This window comes from Lepidothrix coronata, unplaced genomic scaffold (assembly GCF_001604755.1).
Source record: "Lepidothrix coronata isolate B3197 unplaced genomic scaffold, Lepidothrix_coronata-1.0 Scaffold33, whole genome shotgun sequence".
Lineage (NCBI taxonomy): Eukaryota > Metazoa > Chordata > Aves > Passeriformes > Pipridae > Lepidothrix > Lepidothrix coronata.
Genome location: NW_016690213.1, coordinates 4,472,277 through 4,498,580, shown reverse-complemented (window position 1 = coordinate 4,498,580; position 26,304 = coordinate 4,472,277). Strand labels below are relative to the sequence as shown.

The 26,304-nt window shown below is 36.6% G+C and overlaps 1 protein-coding gene and 1 long non-coding RNA gene across 12 annotated transcripts in view; one reads left to right on the top strand and one right to left on the bottom strand.

The window, feature by feature from the left end:
* Window positions 1–8: 8 nt before the first annotated feature.
* The window catches only part of PLEKHH2 (pleckstrin homology, MyTH4 and FERM domain containing H2), a 58,103-nt gene continuing 31,807 nt past the window's right edge, over window positions 9–26,304 (bottom strand). For 4 of the 7 annotated variants that reach the window (XM_017811629.1, XM_017811624.1, XM_017811626.1 and 1 more), the window contains 16 exons: window positions 25,871–26,029; window positions 25,156–25,236; window positions 22,488–22,667; window positions 21,557–21,665; window positions 21,341–21,453; window positions 19,018–19,197; window positions 16,926–17,023; window positions 16,277–16,454; window positions 14,202–14,357; window positions 12,680–12,777; window positions 12,159–12,300; window positions 11,297–11,442; window positions 9,823–9,952; window positions 8,846–8,932; window positions 7,022–7,159; window positions 4,631–5,735 (listed from right to left, as the gene is read on the bottom strand). In XM_017811629.1, coding sequence (XP_017667118.1) covers window positions 5,553–5,735; window positions 7,022–7,159; window positions 8,846–8,932; window positions 9,823–9,952; window positions 11,297–11,442; window positions 12,159–12,300; window positions 12,680–12,777; window positions 14,202–14,357; window positions 16,277–16,454; window positions 16,926–17,023; window positions 19,018–19,197; window positions 21,341–21,453; window positions 21,557–21,665; window positions 22,488–22,667; window positions 25,156–25,236; window positions 25,871–26,029 — 2,178 coding nt within the window. In that variant the 3' untranslated portion in view covers window positions 4,631–5,552. Of the gene's footprint in view, window positions 146–4,630; window positions 5,736–7,021; window positions 7,160–8,845; window positions 8,933–9,822; window positions 9,953–11,296; window positions 11,443–12,158; window positions 12,301–12,679; window positions 12,778–14,201; window positions 14,358–16,276; window positions 16,455–16,925; window positions 17,024–19,017; window positions 19,198–21,340; window positions 21,454–21,556; window positions 21,666–22,487; window positions 22,668–25,155; window positions 25,237–25,870; window positions 26,030–26,304 lie in introns of those variants that run through there. The other 3 variants (XM_017811625.1, XM_017811628.1, XR_001874198.1) reach the window with 3 other exon arrangements.
* LOC108495681 overlaps window positions 11–26,304 on the top strand; it is a 32,178-nt gene continuing 5,884 nt past the window's right edge. The window contains exons 1-8 of one of the 5 annotated variants that reach the window (XR_001874201.1): window positions 11–81; window positions 363–480; window positions 2,425–2,525; window positions 8,252–8,305; window positions 13,156–13,347; window positions 18,433–18,642; window positions 22,838–22,911; window positions 25,798–25,874. This is a non-coding gene — a long non-coding RNA (uncharacterized LOC108495681). The remainder of the gene's footprint in view (window positions 82–362; window positions 481–2,424; window positions 2,526–8,251; window positions 8,306–13,155; window positions 13,348–18,432; window positions 18,643–22,837; window positions 22,912–25,797; window positions 25,875–26,304) is intronic. The other 4 variants (XR_001874199.1, XR_001874200.1, XR_001874203.1 and 1 more) reach the window with 4 other exon arrangements.

The window sequence follows — 26,304 nt, the reverse complement described above, 5'->3', positions numbered from 1 at the left end:
GCCTCCGGCCCGGCCCCGGGGCTGTGCTCGTCCCGGCTGCTTCTGTCTGCAGGGTTCCCTCGCCTCTCTGCCGGACCCGGGGTGACGCCGAGTCCTCAGGAAACTTAGACTGTAGCCTTTATTGTGAAGGGGCAAAATACTCCAGCTATGGAGGAAACCAGGGATGAGTAAACAATAAATGAGTCTCATGTGACCTCAGAGTTAAGCACTGGCTCCTGATAAACTATTCATGGTCCCTAAGTGAGATTTGTTACCAGTGGAGGGAATGAAACGAGACCTGAGTAGTTCCCTTATACAGAACTGCTGTATAAGAAAGTACATTTATGTTAGAATAATTATTGTGTAATTATTTTATTGTCCAGCGGAGGGCAGCGAGGGTGACTGGGAGACTGGAGCATCTCACTTCCGAGGAAAGGCTGAGGGAGCTGGGCCTGTTCATCCTCCAGAAGAGATGATTGAGATGGGACCCCATCAATGTCTGTAAGTATATGAAGTGGGAGTGCCAAAGGATGGAACCAAGCCCTTCTCGGTGCTGCTGAACAGTAGGACGTGAGGCAATGGGCAGAAACAGATGCATAGGAGTATAGGGAAGATCCACCGGAGTATGAGGAAGAACTTCTTTACTGTGCAGCTCACCATGCACTGGAACAGATTGCCCACAGAGATTGTGGAGTCTCCCTCACTGGGGATATTCAACAACTGTCTGGATGCAATCCTGTGCCATATGCTCCAGGATGACCCTGCTTGAGCAGGAAGGTTGGACCAGATGACCCACTGTGGTCCCTTCCAACCCTAGCCATTCTGGGATTCTTTGATTTTGTAGTTACTGGGGCATACAAAGTAAGATGCTGTAACAAACAGGGACTAGATTATTTCAAGCAAGATCTATCAAAAATCAAGTCCATAAATCATGTTAGGCTTGGGTCAGAAAGCAGCATTTAAAGGGTGCAGTAAAACAGCAGGATGACTCTGAATATGAAAGAGGTATAGGATGTCCTACATCAGGGAAGTGACCCCAAAATCCAGGACAACAATTACAGCTACCTTCTGTAGCTGAGTAGCTGCTTTGTGTCTTGAGAGAGTGGAGACAGAAAAACGTAAATGAAATAATTTGATCTGTTTGATCAATGCAAGGAAAGTGGACTCATTCATACTGATTAACACAGATTTAATTTTAACTGTTCCTTCTTCCCTACCCAAAGAAGGCCGATATAGCCTTCTACTGACCTAAGTAAAGCCCATTCTTTACATAAGATTTTTTTTTTCTAAATTTAGCTTGCATAATCACTCAGTTTCAGTTCCAGAAGCATTTGTATGGCTGCTTTTGTCTGGTTTTATTTACTTCCAGGTTTTTACATGCATCTTCTAAAGAATTTGCTAGCCTCCTATGGAAATCACCGTCTTGCTAATTAAAATCCAGAAACTTCATTGGTCAACGTTGTACAGTGCAGGTCATGCTGATGCCTTTCTAAGTGCATTTCTTACATCACTTTCAGTTCAACAGAACACTTCTGGTATCTTGGTATATATATGAAGCCAATGCTGATCTATAATCAGCAGCTAGATGTAGGAAAAACCCTGGACAAAGCTGGTCTTGCTCTGCCAAAGATAGCAAAACTATGGTAGGAATCACTCCTGGCACTATAACCTAGGCAGGTGTTACTGCAATAGCAAGAGTATAAGATTAAAAAGCAAAGTATTTTTGCAGTGATTTACTCAGTGATAGAGATGGCAAATCTGGAAGATGCTGCAGTACAGATTTGAGCTGGGAAGCACAGTGCAAGGGTGTACAATTATTAAGTGTACTGAAGCCCAAATTAAATTAGAAACTGTAAAAAAACAGAACAAAACCTAAAAAACTTCTTCTTCGTAATTCATTATTACTGAGTTACTAATCACCTTAGTTAAAGTTAACTCAAACTAATGGATTGCACTACACTGTATGGACTATTAAAGCTCTACCTAAAGCTTTAAGGGCTGAATTCCTTTATGCAAGAATGACTTCTTTCCTTCAGGAAAAATTAAAACCTATAAAAACTGTGGTAGTCTGACAAGGGATTCCAACAGCAACACCAGCCTTCTGTTATAGGGAAATATAGGCTTCTATTTGAAAAAAAACCTTAAATCCAAAATAACAAAGAACAATAATGTTGTGGATTGTATTAAAAACTCGAAGTTTTATCATTTGCCTGCTGTACTACAGGCGTTTTAGAAATGAGCAGTTCTCTTACACTGCTGCTCAAAATTGAGAAGGCAAAGTGAAGTTCAAGTAATATATTAATTTACACTGAATTCTAAATATTAACTTCTGACTGCTAGTTCGAAGCAAGCACAAAAGATGTTCTTAAATTCATGACAGAAGGTGAAGTCTCCTTGCATGTGGTAACATATTAATCTCACCATGACAATATTTTTAAAACCTAGGTTCTGCAAGCCTTGAGAATGGGAAGTTCTTCAGCATCAGTCCCAGAAGTCTCTGCTCATTTGGCAGCTCCCATAGTATCAGCACTGCTGAAGATTAGGTGGTGAGAAAGGTCTAGTTCCTACCTGGGCTTTAGTCATGGGTTGGGTAGCACAGTATGAATTGTTCTGGTAGAGGCTCAAGGTTAAGACTGAGATGTGGATTAGTCATAAGGCTTGGGCTGGGTGGGGAAGGCAGATTATCTGCCTGGGCTCTGGAATTTTCAATTTAGCTGTCTTGTGTTGTGTGGTAGCTCTGGACCTCGATTAATATGGAGCAAGTCCTCTGAGATACGCATAGCTGTGTTTGGAAATGTACCTGCGTGTGTAAGAGACTCCACCTGCTGATTCTGTGAAGGGAAGTGTCTGCTTGAGGTTACTATCACTACAGAAACCTCACTCTTGCTAATCAAAATCCTGGAAGAAGCTCCATTGTTTAAGGTAGCGTTGTGACGGTAACTGTGATTCTGAGTGCATTTATTTCATAAAAATTAACACAGCATTTCTGCTAATGTGGCTGTATGGGATTAATGGTGACCTAAAATGAGCAGTTAGTAAGTCTGGAAAGTGCTGCCATAAAAAGGGGAACTAATGCATGAATTGTTTCTGCAGCAGCGAGACCTGAACACTAAAAAGCAAAGCAGTTTCTAGAGTTACCTATCCAGAGGGAGGCAGGAAGGTCATACTCTGCTTCATAGATTGTATGCTGCTTTATAAAACAACTGTTTGTAAGGCTCTGATAATGAAAGCTGTTTAAAAAACTCAGTTCTGCAGATCAGCTGTTTGTATTGGATATCATGTTGTCTCCAAGTTTAACAAAGATTTTAAAAACTATATGACAAACTCACTACCAAAATGCTCCACTTTTTTTGCCTTCTAATAACAGAACCACAATCATTTGAAACTGGACAACTAGGAAAGAATTACTAGTTGGAGTGTTCTAGGTTATCATAATTTCAGGATGACATGAAAGCTTTTGTGTTTGTAAACTGAAGTTTCTAGTCATCATATTTGAGACACTTTAGTAGCATCTGTTTGAATTTGTAAACACCCTGCCAACCTCAAATCTGGAATGTAACTATTCTGCTGATTGCAAAGGGGTGTTAATTCCTAAATGAATTTCACCATGCTATCACTTCACATAGGGTGCAACACAAAAAGATGATGCTGTTGGTGCCAGGGTCTCCTGGAGCTCCCAATATGCTTCCCTTGAGGATGGCAGGAGACTGGCTGCCTATGAGGAGGTAAATCTCCTGCTGCTGGCCCTTCCTCAGTCAAAGAGAAGGGTCTAGTGCCACAACTACCACCAAGGGATGGAAGTTACCAGGAAGTTCTTTCCACCTTGCAAATGTGAAAGCATCTAGATAAGTAGGTGTGTTATTTTGTTGTAATTTTCAAGACAAAGCAGTGGCCCACGGTACCATTCATGGAGTGGTGTCTGAGCCCTGTGGACTGAAGCAGCTGTGGCAAGAACTTCAAAAGCTTTCTGAAGAAATGTATTTATCAAGTCAGCTTGCCTGTTTGCCTTTCCACTTAAGACCATGTTCTCTTCATGGCCTGTATCTCCCTTCCAGTCTATTTTAATTCTTTGGGAGGATACTCCCTACCTTTCACAGAGGGCAAACAGCTGGAAATCCCTTTTCTCTCACTATGAATATGTATATATCTGAAATGTTTAAATATCATAAACCAGAGATTTTCAATTGTGAAATTACTCCAGTTTTAAGTAATAATAATTAAAAAAAAACCAAACAAAAAATGAGGGCTGGCAATAAGGGATTAATGATCCATGATTATTAGCATGAGCAGAAGTGGAAACTGTAAAATCTATATAAATCAGTGATTTATGTTGAATACCTTCTTTATGGCTGAACCTAAATTATCTATTGGATAATTATCTATCTAATTGGATAATTATCTATTGGATAATGCTGATCCATTTCAGAGCCTGTAGAAGTAGTTTATTTGCATGGAAATGAAAATGAGAAGACAGGAAGAAAAAAAACCTGGGTGTAATTTCTATACATTTGACCCTATGTAGCACTGAGGCTTGTACCTGAAAAAGGCAACTGGAAAGTGCTCCCAGGTCCAATAGTGCAGATGCAGCATTATGTCTTCAGTGTGCAAGAACATTATATTTGTATTATAATATGAAATGTATAAATACAAATTAAAAACAAAACCCATGACTTTTACAAAATAATATTATTACTCAATGTATATACATTAAACATATTATACATGGATTTTATATGTCTCCAAGTTTACTCACAACAGTTCGAGCAATGGTTTTCTGTGTTATTCTTGTTTTGAATTGTGAGTCATTCTTGCCATCTGCATTATATTATTATTCTGGATTAAAGAAATTAGGCACAGGATCTTGTTTAACAAAACTATACTAAAAAACAGTGCCCTTACAATTTAGATTTTTTCAAAAGGCTGGAGCAGAGAGGGTTTATTTAGAAATGGACCAGACCAAGGCTGAAGATTTGCCAAGTAAAACAGCTGTATAACAAAGCCTAGAGTGTATCATGAGAATACTCTTTTTTGTAATAGTTACACGATGTGCTTATGCTTGGGGTTTTTTTAGAGGAGAAACAATTACACACAATACGTTCTTTTTAGTCCCATGGTCCTTGTATTGCAAATAAAAATAGTTCTGGAAGTGGAAATTGTTTTGTATTTGACTGTTCTTTTAAACAAAATTCCTTTTCGAAATGAAGGTTATACAACTGGTATAATTTTGAAAAATAGAGATGAACAGGTGAAGAGAGTTGAAGAGAGTTTGGTCCCTGAGTATATATCTGGAAAAATCTATTAAAATCTAGACAATTGTTCCCAATGCCAGGGAACAATTGTGGGCACAAGTGACCACCAGTAAAGCATAATCCCTAAAGTGGCTCATCATCATTCCAGTTCAGGCCAGGGCTTTAATTAAAGGGCTACTCCTGTTACATGCCTCTGAAATGAATATAAACCTGTCCACCTTTCTTTTGTTTATGGACCTGCTTATGCTCTATGTCTTGTACATCAGAAGGTTTTCTATCAGTGTAGAAACCCTCTAATGAAGATTATCATGATACATAATCCTTTCATAACAAAGTGGGACATTTAGTTGGTCTGTTGATTGCAAGAAGTGGCTGACTCCCCATTTCCTTGAGTTTCTGTCCACTTTGAGGTGCCAGTAATGCTGGAGCAGAGAGGTGATGAGCAGCTCCTTTCAGCTGATGAAAGTTGTTAATGTAGCTGGCAATCAGTAGAGTGATCTCAAGAATCTATAACAGGAACACACAAAACTCTTTGAAAAATAGTGATGTGTTTTGACTGCAGAAAAAATAGCTAACTTTTTAGCAAGTGACAATCACCATCAACTGGAAAAGTACTTGTACTTTACAAATTAATGATGGGGAGAGAGGAGATACCTAATAAAGCTTTTTTCTATTGCTCCTTGCAAATAATGTAATGTTATTCCCATCAGTACATATCAAAGATACTTTGTCTCCCACAGTCTTAAATGATTCAGAGAGATGGCTTCTTTCACTTTGAGAGAGATTTTGAAGTCCAAAATGATGACACTCCGGAAAAAAGCTTTCACAATGTGGTCCCTCAGTTTTGCCAGAAAATCTCCAGTGCTCAGAGAAGTCAAGATGCAGGGTAGATAAACGGAATAAAGACTTTCCAGAGCTTTTTATCCTATTTTCTCTTTGTGATCCATACAAAGAGACACTGTGATCCACTGATGAGACACTGAGCAGGCTGCCCAGAGAAGCTGTGGATGCCCCACCCCTGGAACTGTTCAAGGCCAACTTGGATGGGGCTTTGAGCAACCTGGGCTATTGGAAGGTGTCCCTGTTCATGTTAGGAAAGGGCAGAAGTAGGTAATCTTTAAGGTTCCTTCCAACCCAAACCATTCTGTGATTCTGTAACAGCACAATCCGAGGGAAACTTGAACAGATGTATTTTACTACGCTTATTTATGAAAAAAACAGCTGTGTTTTGACCCCAATTTATATGTGGAATCTTGTATTCTGTTTCACAAATTGTTCTGACTAACAGCAAAATCTTTTTTTTTTTTAAAGAAATGTAGTCAATCTTACCAGGGAAGAAAAAATTCCAGATTTAAAAAGCATGAAAATTTCTTTTTACCAAAGGTAAAAATATCCTCGGATTTTTCACAAGACTGATTTTTCAGATGGTGTGTTCTACAATTTCACTGCAGAACACAAACATACTTTTTAAAAAATTATCTCTGGTGCTGATCAAGCAAACAGACTAGGTTTTAGGTACTGCATATAATTTCTGTCCTTAATACCCTTCTTTGTCCTTCTATGAAAAATCTGCAATGTTACAGAAATGGACGTGAAAAGAAACACATCGGAATTGCCACAGTTAGCTCTTACATTACTAATTGTTTTGCACTTTAAAGTCATCTAACAAAAGTCAATAATCTGACAATGCTAGGATTAAAGAAGGTGTTTCATCTTTCACATCTGTTAAGGATTACCCACTAGAGATAGCACAAAAGCAGATGGTGGGAAACTGTTTCAGGTAATATACCAACCTTTGGTTTTGTCATGGCAAAAAGGTGTTTTTCAGTTGTTCTGTCCTTTGTCTGAGCATTGTTAACAACCAACATAAAATCATCTTGATAGCCTCCGAAAGTCATCAGGCTCTTATATGAATACGTAACCGTTAATCGCTTAAAAAAGAAAATCCCCAAAACAAAACACAAAGCTATTAAGCAGGACAGTGCAAAAAAAACCAGATTATGACAAATTTTTCTTTTAAAAAATATAATTACACATGTATTTTTCAATGGCCTTAGCCTCTTATGAGTCTTGAAATTAACTGAATTTTGGGATAGCTTCATTCAGACCTTCATGATGAGAAATTTTCATTGCAGTTTGGCCTCTGTTTCTATTCCAAATTAATCAGATCAAAGATACAAGCAGGTTTGAACTCAGGTTTGTAATTCCATTTAAACGAGTCTTGACTGACTTTGAGAAAAGTTAATTTTAGCAATTCCATTTGAAATTGAAGCAGTGTCTAAATAAATGGCAGAGTATGAGACATCTAAAAGAATTTAACTCCAGGACTTCTTTTTGTGCAGCATTATGTAGTTTGCATACACACAAATTAAATTCTGTTCTCTTTTTTCAACATCCCTGATGAAAAATAAATGCTCTTCAAGGCTCCTCAGTTTTCCATGCCTTGGTTGTTACTGTTCAATGTTTAAAACCACACTAGTGGCCTTCAAGTTAAGATTACCATTTAATTTATCATTACAACTCATATTTATTTGCTGCAGATGTTCACATTTAAATTTCATTGTCAGACAGTATTTTTACCATAACTGACAATGTCCTTTGGTTAATAAACCCCCTTTTGCCCTAATTTTGAAATAGTATTTTCTCTACCCCTTGCAACATCATTGCTGATAGCCCTGATCCTTCCTACAGAAAATCAGAATAACCCCAGGAAACTGAGGGTTTCTTGAACAAGTGAGGCCTGCTGATACTGTAAACTGGCAGTACCCTACAGAAATGCCACAGCTCTAGGAGTGGATAGTGTTTGTAGGGCTTTCTGCAGCCTAATGCAAACTCATTTTGCTTATTCCCTATAGAGAGCTGCTGTTTGCTCTCCTCATATTCTTCGTTTTATTATTTATTTAACTGCAAAGAAATGTAATGAAAAGGCCTCTATCAGTACAATTATAAAGCTGAGATTTTAATTTTCTGATATTCAGTATTAGCACTTGCTAATAGCACCATGCAATTCTGTTTCTTTGCAGGATATAAATGGGAGCAGGGATCTTCTCAGGCACTGCTTTTTTTCACTGATTACCGTGAGTTTTTTGCAAAAACTTGTATTGCAAATCAAAGAAAAAACAGAAAAATCAGAGCCAAAAATGACATAATTAAATAACACTGGGTTTTATTACCTACTATTAAACAAAAATAATACAATGAAAATAACAATCTTTTAAAGTAACTGCTCTTTGCAGAGTCTATGTATTATGAATAATATTGGAAAATGAAGTCTCCAGGAAAAGAAAATTAATGTTATTGTAAGAACTGTAACTATGGATCTCCTGACATCTGAATGATTAAAACATTAACATTTCATTAAATGATATAAAAACTGTATCTGATAAACAAAAATAAATTCTGTGCAAATAATTCATTACTTATTTCTATTGTTAGTGCTATTATAATGATGATAACATTACAGCATTTTGAAAGGAAGGAATTTTTGCTCTAAGAGAAAGACTAGATAACTTAGCATGGAAGGCTAATGCCATCTTTTATGTAGTATGCTGGTGAATCTCCCCATATACTCTACTAAAATCTACTTTGACCAAAATTAAACCAGAAATTTCACTTACCATAGAACTGTAATCCAGGATGCTTATGCCATCCTCATGTACAGCAAACCATATGAAGGACTTGTCATCTGAGGACATTGACAGAGGCTACAAAGAGAAATGTTCTTTAATTACTCTTTCAAAATGAAGCAACGTGTGTATAATTATTAACTCTCATCTATTATAGACCTCTGTCCATCCACAGATCTTACATCAGTTCCCTCTCAGTGTAAATTTCAGAAAAGAAATTGAAACAGCTGCCCAAAGCCATGTAGGCAGCCAGTGGCAGAATTATGAACTCAGCCTAATACTCTTGAAGCCTCCCCCGGTGCTCAGACCAATAAAATGTATAGTCTCTTTGTTAAAGTAAAAGGCAGGTGTTAACGTTTTTTCATTAGCTCATATGTGTACATAAACAAAGAACGGAGTGCTGATAAGCAATTTTATATACATATACATATATATAATAGATACGATGGGATTACCTAATAAAACATAAGGCATGAGGTGACAGTTCTGTTTAACACAGATGTCACTTGAATCAAGGGAATTAAGATACTCTTAAGGTTTAAGAGAAATTGAGAGAGGCCAGGACAGAAGGGAGTGCTCTAAATACCCTTAACAACACTCAGTGCTTCTGCAAGGTTCAGCTTTCGTAGCCAGTTAATGATATCTTTTCAATGTTCTACCAGTTATGAGGTAAAAAATCTAACATTAAAAAGCTATCTCAAGCTAAGATATAAGGAAATTGAATGTTACTACCTAGATTAATAATGTCAAACAAGCAATGAGTGTATTGGAAAGTTACTATTATGGTATACTTAGTACTACAGCTATTATATTTCACCAGTATATGACTTAAACAAATCAGTAATTTCACAAGAGATCCAATCACCTCATATATACAACACAATTGTTTTCAACAAAGAGGTGTTACTATTTGCAAATTATATTTATCTTTAAAAACCCCACCACTCGAACTCAGTAAAGTTTCTTACTTTTGCTGCAAACAGTTTGGCACCAAAGAAAGACCATTTCCTGGCTACAGTGAGATAAATGCGCACACAGTCTGCAGCACTGTGCCCCCGGAGAGCCATCCATCTTGTAGACAATCGCTGACAAAGCTGTCTGTTGAAATGAAGTATGTAATTTAGTTATTGAAAGGAATTTAAATGCTTCCCCATAGCGAGTTTAATGAGCAAAAAAATAATGCATTCGTTAAAATGATAATTTAAGTTAATACAACAACTATCACTTATACAGTATTAAATAAATCCAAAGTGTCATTTAATATTTTAATGCACGTGAACGTTATGAAGTATCTTCTAATTTCTGTAACGTTATGATTAAATATTGATGTAGCAGTTGCAGCATAAAGGGAAAAAGTCTGGGACAGCTTTTAATGTGTCTCTACAGAGAATCAATCTACCTTTATCAGTACTGAACAGCTATGTCAGTTGTCATTCCAAAAATCCATCCAGCTTAGCACATATCTACCTGTGGCTAGTAGCAGATGTGGAACATATGTTTGGGTTTGGGGTTTTTCGGGTTTTTTTAGTGCACTGCTACCAAAAAGGGTGCTTCTGATCAGCACCACACCCTTGGCAAAAGAATACAAGCAACAGGGCAGGTATAGAGTGATTCTTTCCCTGCCACAGACTTGTAGCTCTGCCAACTGGTAGTTTAGGGACTACTTGAACAGTTCAACAGATATCTGACTTATCCTCAATGAGTTAGTCTAATCCAGGACCTCTCATAATTTGTTCTTTGAAATGAATTGCATAAATTTCTCTTTGTTATGCATATACATTTGAATGCCCACGTTGTCTTCTGAGAATGTAATAATGTTACTATGTGCATATGATAATAGCTTTCAGTTTTCTCATCTCTGTACTGAAGAATGAGGAAAACATTTCTGTGATGTTTGCTGGACTTCAAAACTGCTGTATCACTGACTTTGGATAATTTATGACACTGTTTCGCTCGTTTTCATGTTAGTAGGCGCTGATTCAAGTGACTTGAAGGTTATTCATTGTAAATGAAGTGATACCTTACTAGCAAGTCCACTAAGTTAACATATTGCCAATCTGACTGGCTGCCAGAGATTGCACATTAGAATAGCAAACAGGTCAGATCCTCATGTCCTTTACTTTCAGTAACTCTTTAGTCTGTGCACAGACTTAATTTAGATTTGCTGAAAAGAAAAATAAGAATTTCAAAATCACTGGGTTTTGTAACACTGTGTAGTAATTGGTACAGCTTTTGCTGGAATGTGTGCTTAATGATGGTCCTTTTTTTTTTAGATTAGAAACATGCAGAGAAAACGGGTTCTTCAGTTTAGCAAGAAAATGAGTTTCAAATATAGGTTTAGGCAAATATAGCACAAGAGTAAATTGTACCCAATGACAATTTAAAACTTCCTTGTTTCACTCCTAGATTTTTAGAGAATATGAATCACAAAATACATCTCACCTTAGTTGTTCCTCTGAACAACCTTGCCTGTATCTCTTAGGGTAGAATCTCTCCAAAACTTGTTTTAATGTTTGGTTGGACTTGGACTGGGAAGTAACTTGCCCTGCTGGAGTTGAGAAAGGCCGTTCAAAATCTCCAATCTCTACCTAATGGGATGTCCATAAAGAAAATCTTTTGTTACTCCAGAGTAATTTTCTAGCTGGATATTATGAACTGTCTTTCAATCTGTATTACCAAGTATGAGATGAAAACCAGTTTGTCAATTAATTTTTCACCAATATAAAAGTTATGCAAGTAATCTTATTTTCTATTTCCCATGGAAAAAAGTTAAACATCAAATATAAATTGTACAAATATAATACTAGTTATGCTCTGAGATTGCTAGATCTCCAGCTAACACAAATCAGTTTACATTTATTGAATAACAACATCAAGTAACTTTCTTAATAACCTTCCTTTGAACTTTTAATTTTTTTAATATAACACGGATCTTACCAAGACCATGTCTAGTAAAGGAGTCTTAGACTTTCATTAACAGCTATTACTTTGGAGTATTAACTTGCAGAAACCATGTAAGGAATAGTGAATGAATAAATGGTACATGATTACATGATATTTAATCCAAGAAGGCCTGACTGTGTAAGAGGTAAAGCACGTTTTATCCACAGTGATGGCCCAGCAGCCTATGCTGTAAAGCATTTCCACTTGAAATCCAGAGTTGCCTTACACAAGATTCCAGCCCAGTCTGTTTCCTGCACTATCATATAAAAAAGGTGGAGGTCAAGCAATCCTGGACCAGTTTGCCTATTAAAGTATTTAACCTGTAAAACTGCTGTGTGAGTCACTCGTGCATAAAGATTACCTGGGCTAAAAGAGCAGTCAATTCCATCGCTAATTCTTTGTTTACTGGGAAAAGTCCATTGACTATTTGATCATTTGTCTGATATACTAGCAGCAGCTTCTCTCTGTCTGTCTCCCCATGAGCTTGAACTGAAAAATAAAGCCTACAGAAAAGACAGAAAGTTATTAAATAAAGAAGACAGGGAAATGCATTAGCCCTGAGGATTAGCAGTATCTGCTCTGAATGTGACATGTTTATGTCAGCGTCAAAACACATTAGCAGAACAACACTTGCACTTCAACTACTCGACAAGTATTTAATTTCAGTCCTCTGATTTCAGTTATGGCTTTTTTTTTTTCAGTTCTGCTCATCTCTTAAGGACTAGAAAAAATGAACTGTATTAAAAAAAATTCTCCAGTTACACCCATTTACTATTTTTGTTGCGAGCTTCGAGTCAGCCAATATTTTTCAGATGAAGAAACTGCAGAAACTAAAAAACAAATCTGGGGACAAGGCAGAGATATTATACTTGCTAAACAAACCTATTTTTGTAAGTAAGGCGTACAGTCCTTGTGCCTTCACATTTCCCAGGGTGTTGTTCTTTGGAGGCTTGCTCCCATTTTGAAATAATGTCACAGATCTAGAACGAAAGCAATACAAAACGGACTTTGCCATGTCTTCCTATTTGAAAACACCTTTGAATAGAAATTGTCAACTTATTTTAATATCCTCTACATATCAGAAACATACATAGCTTGAATTTTTAAGCTTACTGAAGTATAACTTCACTTGCATTTCTTAGCTGGAACATTTAATAATTAACATTTTTGTTGTTTGCTTATCCTGCAGCACTCATACTACGTTGGAAGCGAGCCCTAACATGCTTATTTGGAAAGGCCAGGTACTTGATTTAGCAGAAGCCAGTGAATGTGTAATTATACACAGTGAGTTGTTATATAATTAATCAAATGCCTTTGATCTCTGCCTTCTCTTTCTGCTGCATGCCTGAATTTTTCAGGTCCTTTCCAGTAACTGCCATGGCATGAAGCTGGTATGAAGTTTGTTATAAAACACAACAGAAGTGGTTCACAACAAGCAGTGCAGGAGGGCAGGTGGGCACATGGGGAGAAGGTGAAACAGAGGTTCTAGGAGCCCTGCTGGACCTCATGTCACTGTTCCTTCATAAAAGAGCCTTCATGGAAGCAGTAATGTGAGTAGCTTCTAAAGTTTCAGTTACCTAGAAAATAAGTACATCTTTTAGGAATTCCGCTTTCCAGATGGTAATTTTTCTGGTACAGGAAGAAGGCTGATTGTGATGACAAACTGTTTGTTTGTCACTAAGGCCAGGTTGTATTGCACCTTGTAACTCAAAAGTGCAGCTGTGAACACTGGCCAAAGAGTGCAAAAGACTACTTTGGTAGAAGGACAAAATATTCATTATTCATTAGCTGCTAAAAGGCTTGAAAAATATCTAATACCTTATTAAAGCACAGATTATATTGCATTTTTTTCACTCTTTACTGCAAAGAATTTAATTCTAGCAATAGAGGAAACTAAAATTTAGAACAATGACAAGCCTTTCATTGGAAATTTCTTAAACTGAACCCTAAAATTATTCTGTATTTAGATAAAGAGCCCTTTCTTCTTTTTCTTCCCCAGGATCTCCACTCCAGTATCAATGTCTTCTTGGACCTCACGTGGTCATCTTCTGGAGCTAAATCAGAAATGTTAACTGAAATCTCTAAATCCATGTTAGACTCCAATTGCTATTTAGTTTTAAAGAACTGTGATTAGTAACAGCTTACTTTTTTTAACTCACCTTTTACTTCTCTGAATAATATCAATGTCCTATTAGCTTTTAAGTATAGTTAACCGAATGAATTTAAGCAATTAAAAAAGTGATTTTAAAAAAAAAATCTTTCCTTTCACATTAAGAGAAAAAAGCGAAAGACAGTTATTTTTCAGCTTGAAAAATATTTTCTTTTACATTTCCTGAGGAGAGCTCTGTCAAATGAAGATACTTCGGTTTTTTACACGCAGAGCTCATTAAAGGCTTTTGTTTACCTTGATGTTTCCTTGAAGACAGTGCTCTATATCCTTGCCAGAGGGATCATCAGAAAACAGTGCAAATCCTGACTGAGCTGGTTTCCTCATCCCTGTATCTTGGTTCAGGGTGTTCAGAAATTCCTCCACTGTGGTAGAGGCATCAAACCCAACAACCTAAAAAAGTAGCCAAAAAGGATTTTGCTATCAAGCTTATATACCCCCCTTTCCATAAATTGAAAATTTGGAAATATAATACCTCTACAATAACATTGGGATTGTAGGACCCATTCTATCCTCTGTGAATAACTTACTGAAACTCGTTGAAAATTAAAAATTTCCAGAAAGGATCTGGAAAAGATTTCCACATGGCAAGTCAATTTAGTGGAATTTTACTCTATCCAAAAATTATTAACTTCTCAGCAGATTGTACCTTATCTTACTTTGTTTACCAACTCAAATTCACTACCAAAATGCTTCCAAAAGTAATATTTTTGGGTTTATTTTCTTTGTTTATAGTGGTTTCTTTGCACTTGTACACTTGAATTTCTGTTACAAAATGTATGTAACAGGTATCAGTCTAGTATCTGTGCTTTTTGTGACAAATACCACTTGAAAAATTAAGAAGACTATGATTTCTTCCACTTTTCAATACAGTGATGAAACAAATGAGATCAGTTAATAATTTTTCATCATGTGCAACTTCAGAGGGATATTAGATGGCAGATCTATTCTGGCAAATTCAAAATATTTTACAAATGTTGCTTTGTCAGCAGTACATAGGTCAGTAATTTACAAAGCCTTCTAAGTTTTACTTCCCCAAATATGAATTTTTGTCTGCTGTTACTAGTATTGAAGCATTTTAGCAAGAGATTGCAAATGGCTTTTATACAGATACCAGTTGTGATGTTCACTTAAATCTGTATTGAGGGTGTTTTCCTGTATTTGACTTGGTGAAAATATGTTACTCTTGGTAAAAAATGTCTTGAAAATTGATCTTGGACTTCTGTTTTGTACTTCTCAGTGGCTGGCATTAAAATAAAAATCTGCTGCAGAGATGAATACAGGAGTCTATAATTGCTTAGTTGCCAATTCCATTAAAGTAATTTAGTTACAATTAGTTGCAATTTTAGTTAAAATAATTACAATTTTTACAAAATTAGTAAATTTTAGACATTAGTAATGTAATTACAATTTTTACAAATGTGGTTACAATTTTTACAATTAGTTACAATTTAGTTACAATTTTCTTAGCCCTTGGAACTATACAATTTTGACCAGTAAATAACTAATGAGCAATTACTCCTTTTCTTCTCCAAACTTCAGTTCTGAAACCTTTTAGGTTGATTTAAACACATGTTGGTTTTTTTCTGTTTTACTGGGCAAGCAGGAAGCAGTAAGCAATTAAGAAACTTAGTGGTGAAAAAAAGCAGAGTTCTTCTGTGACCTGAAATGAAAAGTTTATTTGATATAGCCTTGATTTCATATAAAAACTTGCTTTCTGTCTAAGAATACTATGAATTGTTAAAAAAATTTTTTCAGCCATCTCTCACAGTTGGAAACACAAACCAGGATGTGAAGCAGCATGCATGGAAGCCTGTGAAAAGTTTCCTACAGGCTTTGACTAATGAAGTCCCACAAGAGTTAAGAATGAAGCTATGTTTGTTCTGTAACAAATATGGTTATCCTTCATGACTGATAATGGGAGTTACAGCTGTGCTTCCAGGCCTTCACTGATTTAACTTCCAAGATGTCTGATGAAAGGAAGTGGAATTTAATACCTTTCCCTTTCCTTCAGTCTAATTCATTCAGCTGGTGGTCAGGTTAAATAAGAAACAGAACTTTGCTATTTTTCATTCTTAAGAGGTTTTACTTCTTTTATTTTCTCTTAAAGATTTTCCCCCAAACCTTTACTCTTTGTTGATCAAATCAGATCACAAGTACCTCGTGCCTGCCATTGCTAGCACTGGCACAAGATGAAACTTGAACCAGGTTTTCCTTAACCTTTACAATTCTCTTCCGGATATAATACTTCACGTATATGCTAACAGCCAGAGGTTGGGAGAGCTCGGGTTTTGTGGTCTACATGACATTACCTGATATATGCCATTCATGAAATGAACTGGAATACTAAAGGGCAGCGAATGGTGGTAGGGATTTCTAAGAAGAGTGGAAAGGATTTCCATCCTGGAAGGTCTTGCTTCTCGGTCTCCGTTCTGCTGGGTACGTTCTACACATCGCTGACAATAGATCGCGTATTTCCCAAACTCAGTCCTGTGACCAAAAAAAGAAGTAAGGCAATTCTTGGGGACTGACTGAAAGGATAGTAAACTGTGAGTAAATCTCTCTGGGGATGCCAGATGGGAGGAGCACTCAGATTTCACGCTGTGAGATTTCCAACACATTTTTTGCACGTGGAATTAGAAAGAGAATTAGTCTACCAAGGCCAGCAGAACTGTGCCAAAGATGAACATGGCTCAGGGTGTGTTGTGTAATAACTATCATATTTTGGTTTTCATGGTTTTGCAACATACAGTCAAGAGTTCCACTGCAGAGTACTTTTTGAAAAAAGGGGTAACTTTCCCAAGTGATGCATAGAATTAACATGTACTGTGTTTTAGTAGCAATTTTACTCAAATTAATTTTAAAATGTATGTCAAAAATCTGATACACTACAGGAAAGACCGAAAACAAGGTACTTCAGAAAGACTAGTTGACAAGCTGGGTAATAATATTTAGGCACACCTGGAATCTGCATTCTTCTTTAAATGAAGTTTAAGAAGCCAAAGGAATGGGTGCTGGGGCAGAAAGAGTCCAACGCAGAGAGCCAAGAGCTGCAATCCCTGAACAAAAGGAATATATTCACTGTTTTAAACATCTTACAACGTAAAACTTCCTGCTGTGGCTGCTGGCCAGCAGTGCAGCTTACTGTGCCAAGTCGAGACTGCTGAAATAGGAATGAAAAAAACAAAACTCAGAGAAAAAGCTGACTAAATAAGCATGTCACCTCACTGAAAGGCCAAAGCTCTCCTTCTATTTACTTGCATATAGCAAGTTTCTTTTGGGGCTGGAAATGGGAAAGCAGCTCAGTTTGTATAAAAAACTTAATACACAGGAAAAAAATACTAAGGCTGCAAGGCCAAGCACTATGAAATGAGAAGCCTGTGAAATTTGAATTCAGCTCTCCTGTTACATATATGATGAAGCAACACATAAGACATTTTCCTCCTACCAAGTAGACAGTAACTATTGAAAAAAACAATTATTCAATAATTTGGTATATTGTTGTTGCTCAATATGTATCCATAGGCTTCACTTAATACAGATTGCTCTCATGTACCCTGGATATACACTTACTAATATTGCAACTACTTTTCTCACAATCAATGCTTCATATTGAATTTTAAAAAATGATGTTTCTCCATCTTGATTTATCTGACTTGCCTGGTATTAAATAGAAATTTGACAGCACAGGCACAGATATTCCCTATCATCAAATATTTGTACTTTGATGGAGGATAGCATCAGTTCCATTGAAGGTATACACCACAGTACAAGTAAGGGTAGAAGACTACGGAATGAATTTAGGACTTAAAAAAGCTTAGTGTAAGGTTGAAAACATTTTACTGAATGTGTTAGCTCTTAAAAATCATTCCAGTGTGTTACAATAGCAACAATATATTTACCTGCATCAGAGGGAAGGCCTTGCCCGTGGTAAGAAAGTACCAAAGAAGGATTATAATAAGTTTAAATTCCATCAGCCATACATAACTTCAGTGTGTTAATTGACATGAATGTGCTATGTCTGCTATAAAAGCTTTGTGAATGTTTTGTGATGCAAAAATTGAATCACAGAATGGCTTGGGTTGGAAGGGATCTTAAAAATAATATTGTTCCAAAACCCCTGCCATATGTAGGGACACCTTCCCCTAGACCAGGCTGCTCCAAGCTCAATTCAACCTGGCCTTGAACACTTCCAGAAATGGAACATCCACGGCTTCTCTGGGCAACCTGTTCCAGTGTCTCACCACATATCGGATTACGGGCTGTTTCTAGATACTAGGTATGTCTGTTGGTCACGTTCTACTTTCTTTGGCAAGAGAAAAACATGACTATTACAGAAGCCTTAATATGGTAACATTTTCTGATCCATCTCCTAGTTCTGTAGATATTGCTCCACCATAAGCGCAATTGTTCCAGTTCTGTTAATTTTATGCAAACTCTTTAATATTGGCTTTCCTTTCAATTTCAGTTCATTTCATTGTCACATATCTGGATATCAGTGAACAGCCGGCAGTGGACAAAGTCAAGAATTTTAAGTATGCATTTATAACCTAGCATGCAGGGTGCATGCAGAACAGCATGGCATACAAGAGGTGATATCTATCAGAAGCCCTGAGCATATCTGAAATTCCACAACATGGCACTGCAGCTTCTCTTCACACTCATGCTGTTAAGCCATGTGATTCAGCCCACCAAGCTTCCTGATGCAGCACCTCTCTTAGGAAAGAAGCAGTAAAAGAGAATTAAGGAAAAGGTTTCGTACATGATGTCTTACTTAACACTTAACTTGAAGACAGCCCATTTTATGTCCACTCTTTAAAAACAGCACAGGCAGAGATATACTCTACCACCAGATACAGGTATTTTGTTGGAGGATAGCATCAGCTTTGTTTCAGGAAGACACAGCAGTAATTAAGATATTAGCTCAGCTTTTTATCCAAGTTTAAGTAAGCAGATACTACAGAAAAGCATAGCCTCTTTACCATTCTAAGAAGTCTGTGTAGTTCCTTTATTGCTGCTGAAATCGATACCATTAAAATAAATCCTGGGTTACCTGTATTGGTCCTGCCTGGTTTTGTGGATGTCGACGTCTAGTCTGTTTAATAAGCTGGCAACAGATCTCATTTTGAAGTTCAGGATGTGTGAGGCAGATCTGCAAAGCACTTTGGGCCAAAGATACATGGTAATCAATGGCAGGAGAGTCAACTGCAGCATTTATAAACAACTGGCAGGTCTAGATATAAAATAATAAGCAAGTGAGTTTACATACAAAAAGCTCCAACAAATCTTTAAGATGTTCTGTATAACAAAAGCGTGCTTTAATTGAAGTCACAGTAAGTCTACCACTAGACTAAAGAAACCCTGCTGGTTCTGCAAAAAAAGGAGTAAAAAGCTATGTAGTGAGACTTAAGATAAAAATACCTCCTAGAACCCATGCTTTTCACTCTACATCTAATGGAGTGAACTATTAACAGGAGTTGCAACAGTTGTAGTGGTATGCAAGTTTAAGGATGTGCTGAACAAAGCAGACCCTCTACAGGACTTGGAAATGCAAAGTCTACAGCTCTCAATGGCAGATAATGTAAAATGCTCGTGCAAGTAGTGAGTACAACACTGCAGAATATACACAGATAAGAAAACCATAACTCAGAGCCATTGATTTACATCTTGGCTTTCCCTGGTATTTTTACTGTGGGTAAGTATGACCTTTCCTATCCCCAGTGCTGTCTCAGGAAAGCCATGTGTTAAGCATTTGTTGTGGTGTATTAGAAGAAAGCATTATTGCATTTACTCTGTATAATAGTTGATGGAATTTTCAAAGGATATAAGGAAAAATGGATGGAAGCCTGATCTGTTTCTAGTCTATGTGAAAATATGTGGATTTTCACACAGACTAATTTTTATCAGCAATTGAATAACCAAAACATGACTGTTTCTAAATAAATTCCCTATCTGACTTTTAAACTGATTTATATGAAGTTTCTGTAAAGGTCATACAAGTAATCTCTTATTTATTTATTTTAGGTAAGTGTCTGTGATTTGAACTAGGTCTGAAAAGTGATTTACAAATAAATGTACATTTGTTTTTATCAAATAAGTACATTTCCTTTTAAACTTTCATGCTGCAGGATTGCAGAAAGTAAGATGGATGTACTTCTTTAAAGTGTTTCAAACATTTCAGAGAAACCATCTGGAAAGTTTGCCTACAAGTGGCCATGACTAAACATACAATGCTTGTCTTGAATTCCTTTCTAGATCTGAACCATTACATTAGAATTCCCCAGATATTTGATGCTTCAGGGAATTTGGTCTTTAGACTTGTTCAAGCTTTGTGGAGAAAATTCATTTATCCAAGCTCCATGCCTTCCAACTTGTAACTTCTTTCACGACGTACAGAAAAAGGAACAGCAAAATTTTATTTTGTCTCTGAAATAGACTTTATAGCCTGAAAGAAGGTTAAAGGCATTGCAGCATAATACTCTCACTTTCCTGGCCTTTAACTGGGAAAGATGTAAGGTCTTAGTGGCAGACAAAATTTTTCAAGAAACTAGCTGTGGCTCAGCAGTTATGATCTGTTATGTGTCTCCTAGTCAAAAGGCCTTTTCACTACTCCTGGGACATATACATATGTATATTTTTAAAAGTGTATAAAAATCTTCAAAAGTGGATTCAAAAAAATGTTGTGAAACACTTTTAATAATTTTGCTCTGGAATATTTTCTCCATTTATATTACTGAATAGCTGATCCATCTTTTAAGAATAGCTACTTCATAGGAAAATATTTTCTTTTTATTAAAAAGAGCAGTACAATGTCTGTTTTCTATCTCAATTTGAAGTACTCTATAACGTGCTTAAACTTAAATTTTGCTTTTTCTTCTGGTTATTAAAATGTCTCCCAGATGATTTACATGTATCTATGACAAAACTTTCGCCTAGTATTTTTTCCTCCAGAATTTAATTAAAGCAACGGTATTTCAGCTACAGTTTTCTGAATGCAGAGATCTGTCAATTCTCAAAGCTGGTACATTCTTTGGAGCCATGAACTTCAAGACAAAATTTTATCATTCATGATGGCCATGGATTTTTCTAGTAACTTGCAATTTATCAATAACTTACCAAATAAGTAGGAAATCCAGAAGTTGAAGCCTAAACTGCTCCTCACAACCAAAAGTGATCTCTTTACATTGGAAGTGATAGTCTTTGGTGAGATCATATGAGGCCATTCTGCTGCTGTCCATTAGTTACCTCCACTAAAGATAAAAGTAAACTTCTCTTTGCTTTTTTCTTATCTGTTGAACATTCCTAGTAAGCCAGCTAACAGCCATTCTTTAGCTAAAACAGTCAGTTAATAAAAAAGGCATCTGCTATGGTTTTACCTTGAATAATTTAATTGCTTCAGTTTGCAAGGCTTCTGATGGCAATGTTGTAAGAGGGGAAGTAATTCCTTCTTTACTATGGCAAAGGGTAGGATGTCTCCAAATCTGAGAAGCTAAAAGGATAAAATATATAGGTTTTGCAATTAATTCAGTACATAAGTACATTCAGTAAATAAGCACTGGAAGATTAGGATGTTGAAATGAAAACAAACTTACTGGCATCGCCTTCCACATTTAATAATTTGCAAAGAAGTTGTTCAAACTCAGATCCAACATTTACACTGGTACTTCCAGCTGCAACTGTCAGATGATAAAGCCATGTGTCCTAAAGCAGAAAAACACAGCAGTTCCCTCATTCCATGTTGGAAGGAGCTGCTTCACTAGGATTTTGCTCTCAAGTTCAAACTTGAGAGCAAAGTTCAAGTTCACTACCATGTGCTCCTTTTGAAGCCCAAAGAAGTTTGCCTTTGGTTGAATACACATTCATGGTCTCTATGTTACAAACATTAAGCAAGGAAGATTGCACAGGGCACTCTTCATAAGTTTTTACCCTCAGAAATCATATTTAATTATCAGAGCATTCTTCCTTTCCTCTTCCAAAAGCTTACATAAGTGTCTTTTTATCACTGCCAGATCCCGCTAACCTGGGGATAAGGCCAGAAAGCAAAACAAGGTCTACAAGATTACTTGAGAACAATGAAGCAATGATAATAAAAATGGTTTTAACCACACCCCTCATTGCTCCTTCACTTAAGTAGGGCAGTCTTTGCTACTGTTAATCTTTTCAGTGAAAATGGATACAAGTACCCTAAAACCTCTCAGGAAGGTCAGCTACAGGTCTGTCTACAAGTTAGTGTATGTGAGCAAAATTCTCCAGTTACAGCATATATGATATTCAGCACCATCTACTTATGCAGGCAAGCCTGCTTATTTTTGTCTATTTTAACAAGGTTTGCCCACAACAGCATTGATTTGCAGACAAATTTTGATCGATGTTAAAAAATCAGAACCTTCTCCTTGCTTATTATATCAAACTACAAGCCAGATGACTTGTAGGTCCCCTTCTTCCTCCTCAAGAAATATTCATATCACAGCACCATATCCATAAATGTGTTACTGAAACCCAATAAAAATGTCCGTTTACTACCTTCTCATGTTTGGATCCTATAAGAAGATAGGTGGGTCCTTGGTCTTTGGGGTGGATAACAACAGTGTAATGGGTTGATAATAAACTGCGACCACTAGCTTCATAATCTTCATCAGAATCACAGGATCTATCAACTTCTTCAACCTTTGCCTCAAAAAGCTTGATTTGGCCAAGAGGAAACTAAAAGTAAATATCACAAGTGGTGAGAGAGGTAATACTCACTTCAGTGCACTCTGATTTTATATTATATGTTATTGTATTTATTATTATATACAATTTGTTCTTATTCTGCAAATAGAAGGAAAAACATGAACTACCATCAATACTTATTTGTATTTGTTCATTTTCAGTCTTGCCAAGGAATGTCAGATACGCCATCTATTGCAGAAAGCAAAAGGAGAGTGACATGTGCCAAAGTCTGAAGGTGAGATTTTCAAAAATTCTTTTCTGCCTCTGTACATAAGTAATGCAATAAATGTCTGTTAGGGTGAGAGAAGTCATTCTTCAGAGTTTCCAGATCTGGTTCCAAGCAAAAATTCCCTGCATCAAGCCCAGAACTTTAATTATGATCTTGTTATTTCAGAGTGCAGTAATGAATGTATTATTGATGTATCTGTTTTGTTCGTGCTACAAATTCAGAAGGTAAATTTTTTGTGTGGTAGACCTTCCAGCTGGTTTCATTCTCCAATCTGATAGATCACAGTACTTCTATGTTAAGTTGTTTATGTAGTTTGCATCGTTTATCAGGAAATGTTTTACATAAAAAAGCCATTCAAGTGGAAATTCTCACAGAAGTAATTATTTCATAGCCATTAACAACAGGAAGCCACTACGAACATAAATACAGCATGAAATCTTCACAATTAGGTGACAGTACTGACAGAGGCTGACAGTCTTCCTGGCTACTTTATGCCAAGCTCCCTCCTTTCTCACAGCCCCACTGTTCTTTCTCTAGCCATTCAGACATGAGGATGTTCAAAAGAATGTTATTTAATGGTGCAGGGAAGAAGCTTTGGTTACTGAAGTAAGTTGTCTTGAAATCACAGCGCCAGTGAAAAGCAGATGAGGCTTTCCAAAAATATTCTTTAAAAACTGAAAATACCATACTGGAGAGTAGCTGGCAAGTTTTACTCAATCTGGGGTGGGATTCCTGAGTAGCGATTTAATGCAATGAGCTGTTAATAATACTGTCATTTGAAGAAAACATCACAGAGTGGTGGCCCTTTGCTCCAGTGCCTTCACTAGTGAGGATTAAAGACACATGTGGTGATTTGTATTTTCTGTAGTGCTTCTGAAGCATTCAACTTTTTGAACAAAATAAGATCCTGAGAATCAAAAGATGTCATTTCACATATAAGTAGTCAAGATTGATTTATTCACCAAGTATAACTAAAACACAGTTGGCTCATTTTTTTAATTTGAATTCCATTTTGAAAGGAAGCCTTTTAAATGGACTCCATTACTGTATTAACCACTGCAGATTGTGTAATTTATTTCTGCACAGACACATTCAGCTACAGAAAGTATGTTCTTAATTAGCAAATTGTTGAACATTAGAAATGAACTAGCTTTGGAAATTTTTCATACATATTCTGCTTACAAAAGCTAAATCCTTATTTTATTACAATTTAGCAAATTAGTTTCAATTTTACTTTAAAAGGGCAGCAAAACTTCTACCAAATGTGAGGGAAATTCACAAGAATCCAGCAAAATTCTTAAGTGCTTCTAAAGGGCATGCTACAATTCCAAAATCTTCAATGGTAAAAATGTGTAAATTCAGAGATTTATCCATAGGAGAAACTGCAAGTTAATTTTAATGTCTCTTTAGGATGAGCTAGAGATTGATACTCTAGTCAGGTGATTCCTGAATCCTGTATTACATTGTTTTAATTTAAATAAAATGTTTTAATGGATGGTTACTGCTATCTTTTTCATATAGTTCTTGAAATAAGGTTTAGTTGAATGTTTAAAAATGGCTAGAAATGGAAAAGATGACAAAGGGAATAACTAGCTCTACATAAAAGCTATTAATTACTGGCTCCATTGTGATTATTTGCTTAGGACAGAAGTAAAAAAAATGAAAATTTCTGGGTATTTTTTTAACTGTTAGTTATAATGGCTCAGTGGACTGTTCCAAAATCTTGTTTCTCATCCACCTCCATTAAAAAGATGTTTCTTGACAAAACACAATGCCTTGGGAGCAAAGGGACAGGTGAAAATTATGACTAGCCAGTGTCCTAGCTCTTGCAGCACTATGGAGGTACAGTGACATACCAAAGAGCAGGATTTGGAAGTCAACTGAGGGATAAAAAGAAGATTTAAATTCTTCAAATCTGCAGTCACTGCCCCCTGCAAACATATATTAGAAAGGGCCTCTTTCCAGAAGTACGTGACAGCTAGGACTTTTCTAATGAGTCTCATGCCTGTCAGAAAGGGACACCTGAACTGTCAGCAAATCAGTCTCCCCCTTCAGCTGGGGATGAGATGCAGAACATGTATCATGTCCTGTAGAAGGAGACCGAAGGGTGTGCCCTGGATTAGTAGCAATTAGATATGAACCTTCCAAGTTGAAAATCTGTGCACAATGCCTAGGGTAATTGTACCTTAATAAAGCTGTAAATTACTGTTTAAAGTCTACATTCATTGAAGAAACAAGTAAGGGACCTACCTTGTCTTCTTGATTACGGAAATAATACAGAACTTTTCCAACTAGGGTACACCAAACTCTTTTGGAATATCCATGTTTCACCTGTAATTACGGAACATTAGGAACAAGCACAGCCAGAGAAATACAGACTAGTTTTCACCATCTCTGAACTTTGGCAATACTGGGAATAAATGCCTTGGTTCAAATTCTTTTCCCAATTGCTAGACAAAAAATTAAAACTTCATAACTCTATTAAGGGCATAAAAATCAAAGTATTAGATGAGATGTTAATCTAAAACCTCCTAAGGCCAGTGTTTTTCATGTGACTTTGAATCAGGCCTAAAGTAATGGAAGCTAAGGAAATAATCTGTCACAGTGAGTGAACACAGAAAAAGAGAGCACTCCACTGAAATCAGGTTGGTAAATTAGCTACTGAAACATATGCTGAACTAGGACACCACTGAAGTGCAAAGGGAGAGCTCAACACAGGAACTAATGACTTAAAAAGACAAAGACAAAAACAAAAACCAAATCAAATCAAGTAACGAGAAAAAACCAAATTGCCCAAAGTAGGTGAGTCGGTAGTCCTTCTGGATTGTTCACATTGTAAGGTACTGAGGAAGCAAACACATGTCTGTTTTACTTGTGTTTGTTTTATTTTAGGGCCATTCTTATCTGGCTATTGTTATTAAGAAATATGGAATAAAGCAGGTTGGGGGAAGAAGAATTTTTCTACCTTTGTAAGTAATCCTTTCATGGTTGGCTTGATTTCAGACTTTATGAAGAGTGGGCTGGCAGCCTGTATTTTAAGAACATTCTGTAGTACTTTGATCCATTCTTCTAAGATGTTGGGAGAATCTGCAGTCAGGTAGTATGTTCGTTTTTCTGTGGTCAGCTGTGTAGTAACAGAAGAGTCTTGAGCTTCAAGAACTTTATACATTTGACCCCATAGTGATGGGGTTGTAACATATACTACCCCATGTAGTTTCACAGCTTTGGGGGGTTTATTTTCCCCAAAACACTTTTCATTAATGAAACATTCCATAGCCAGGCAGAGCAGACAGACTCTTTCTAAGTCTTTATCTGAAAAATTCCAGGACACCAAGCTGAGAAAACTCAGTTTATCTCCTTCCAGATAAATGACTTCTCTCAACCTCAATGGCTAGCCCC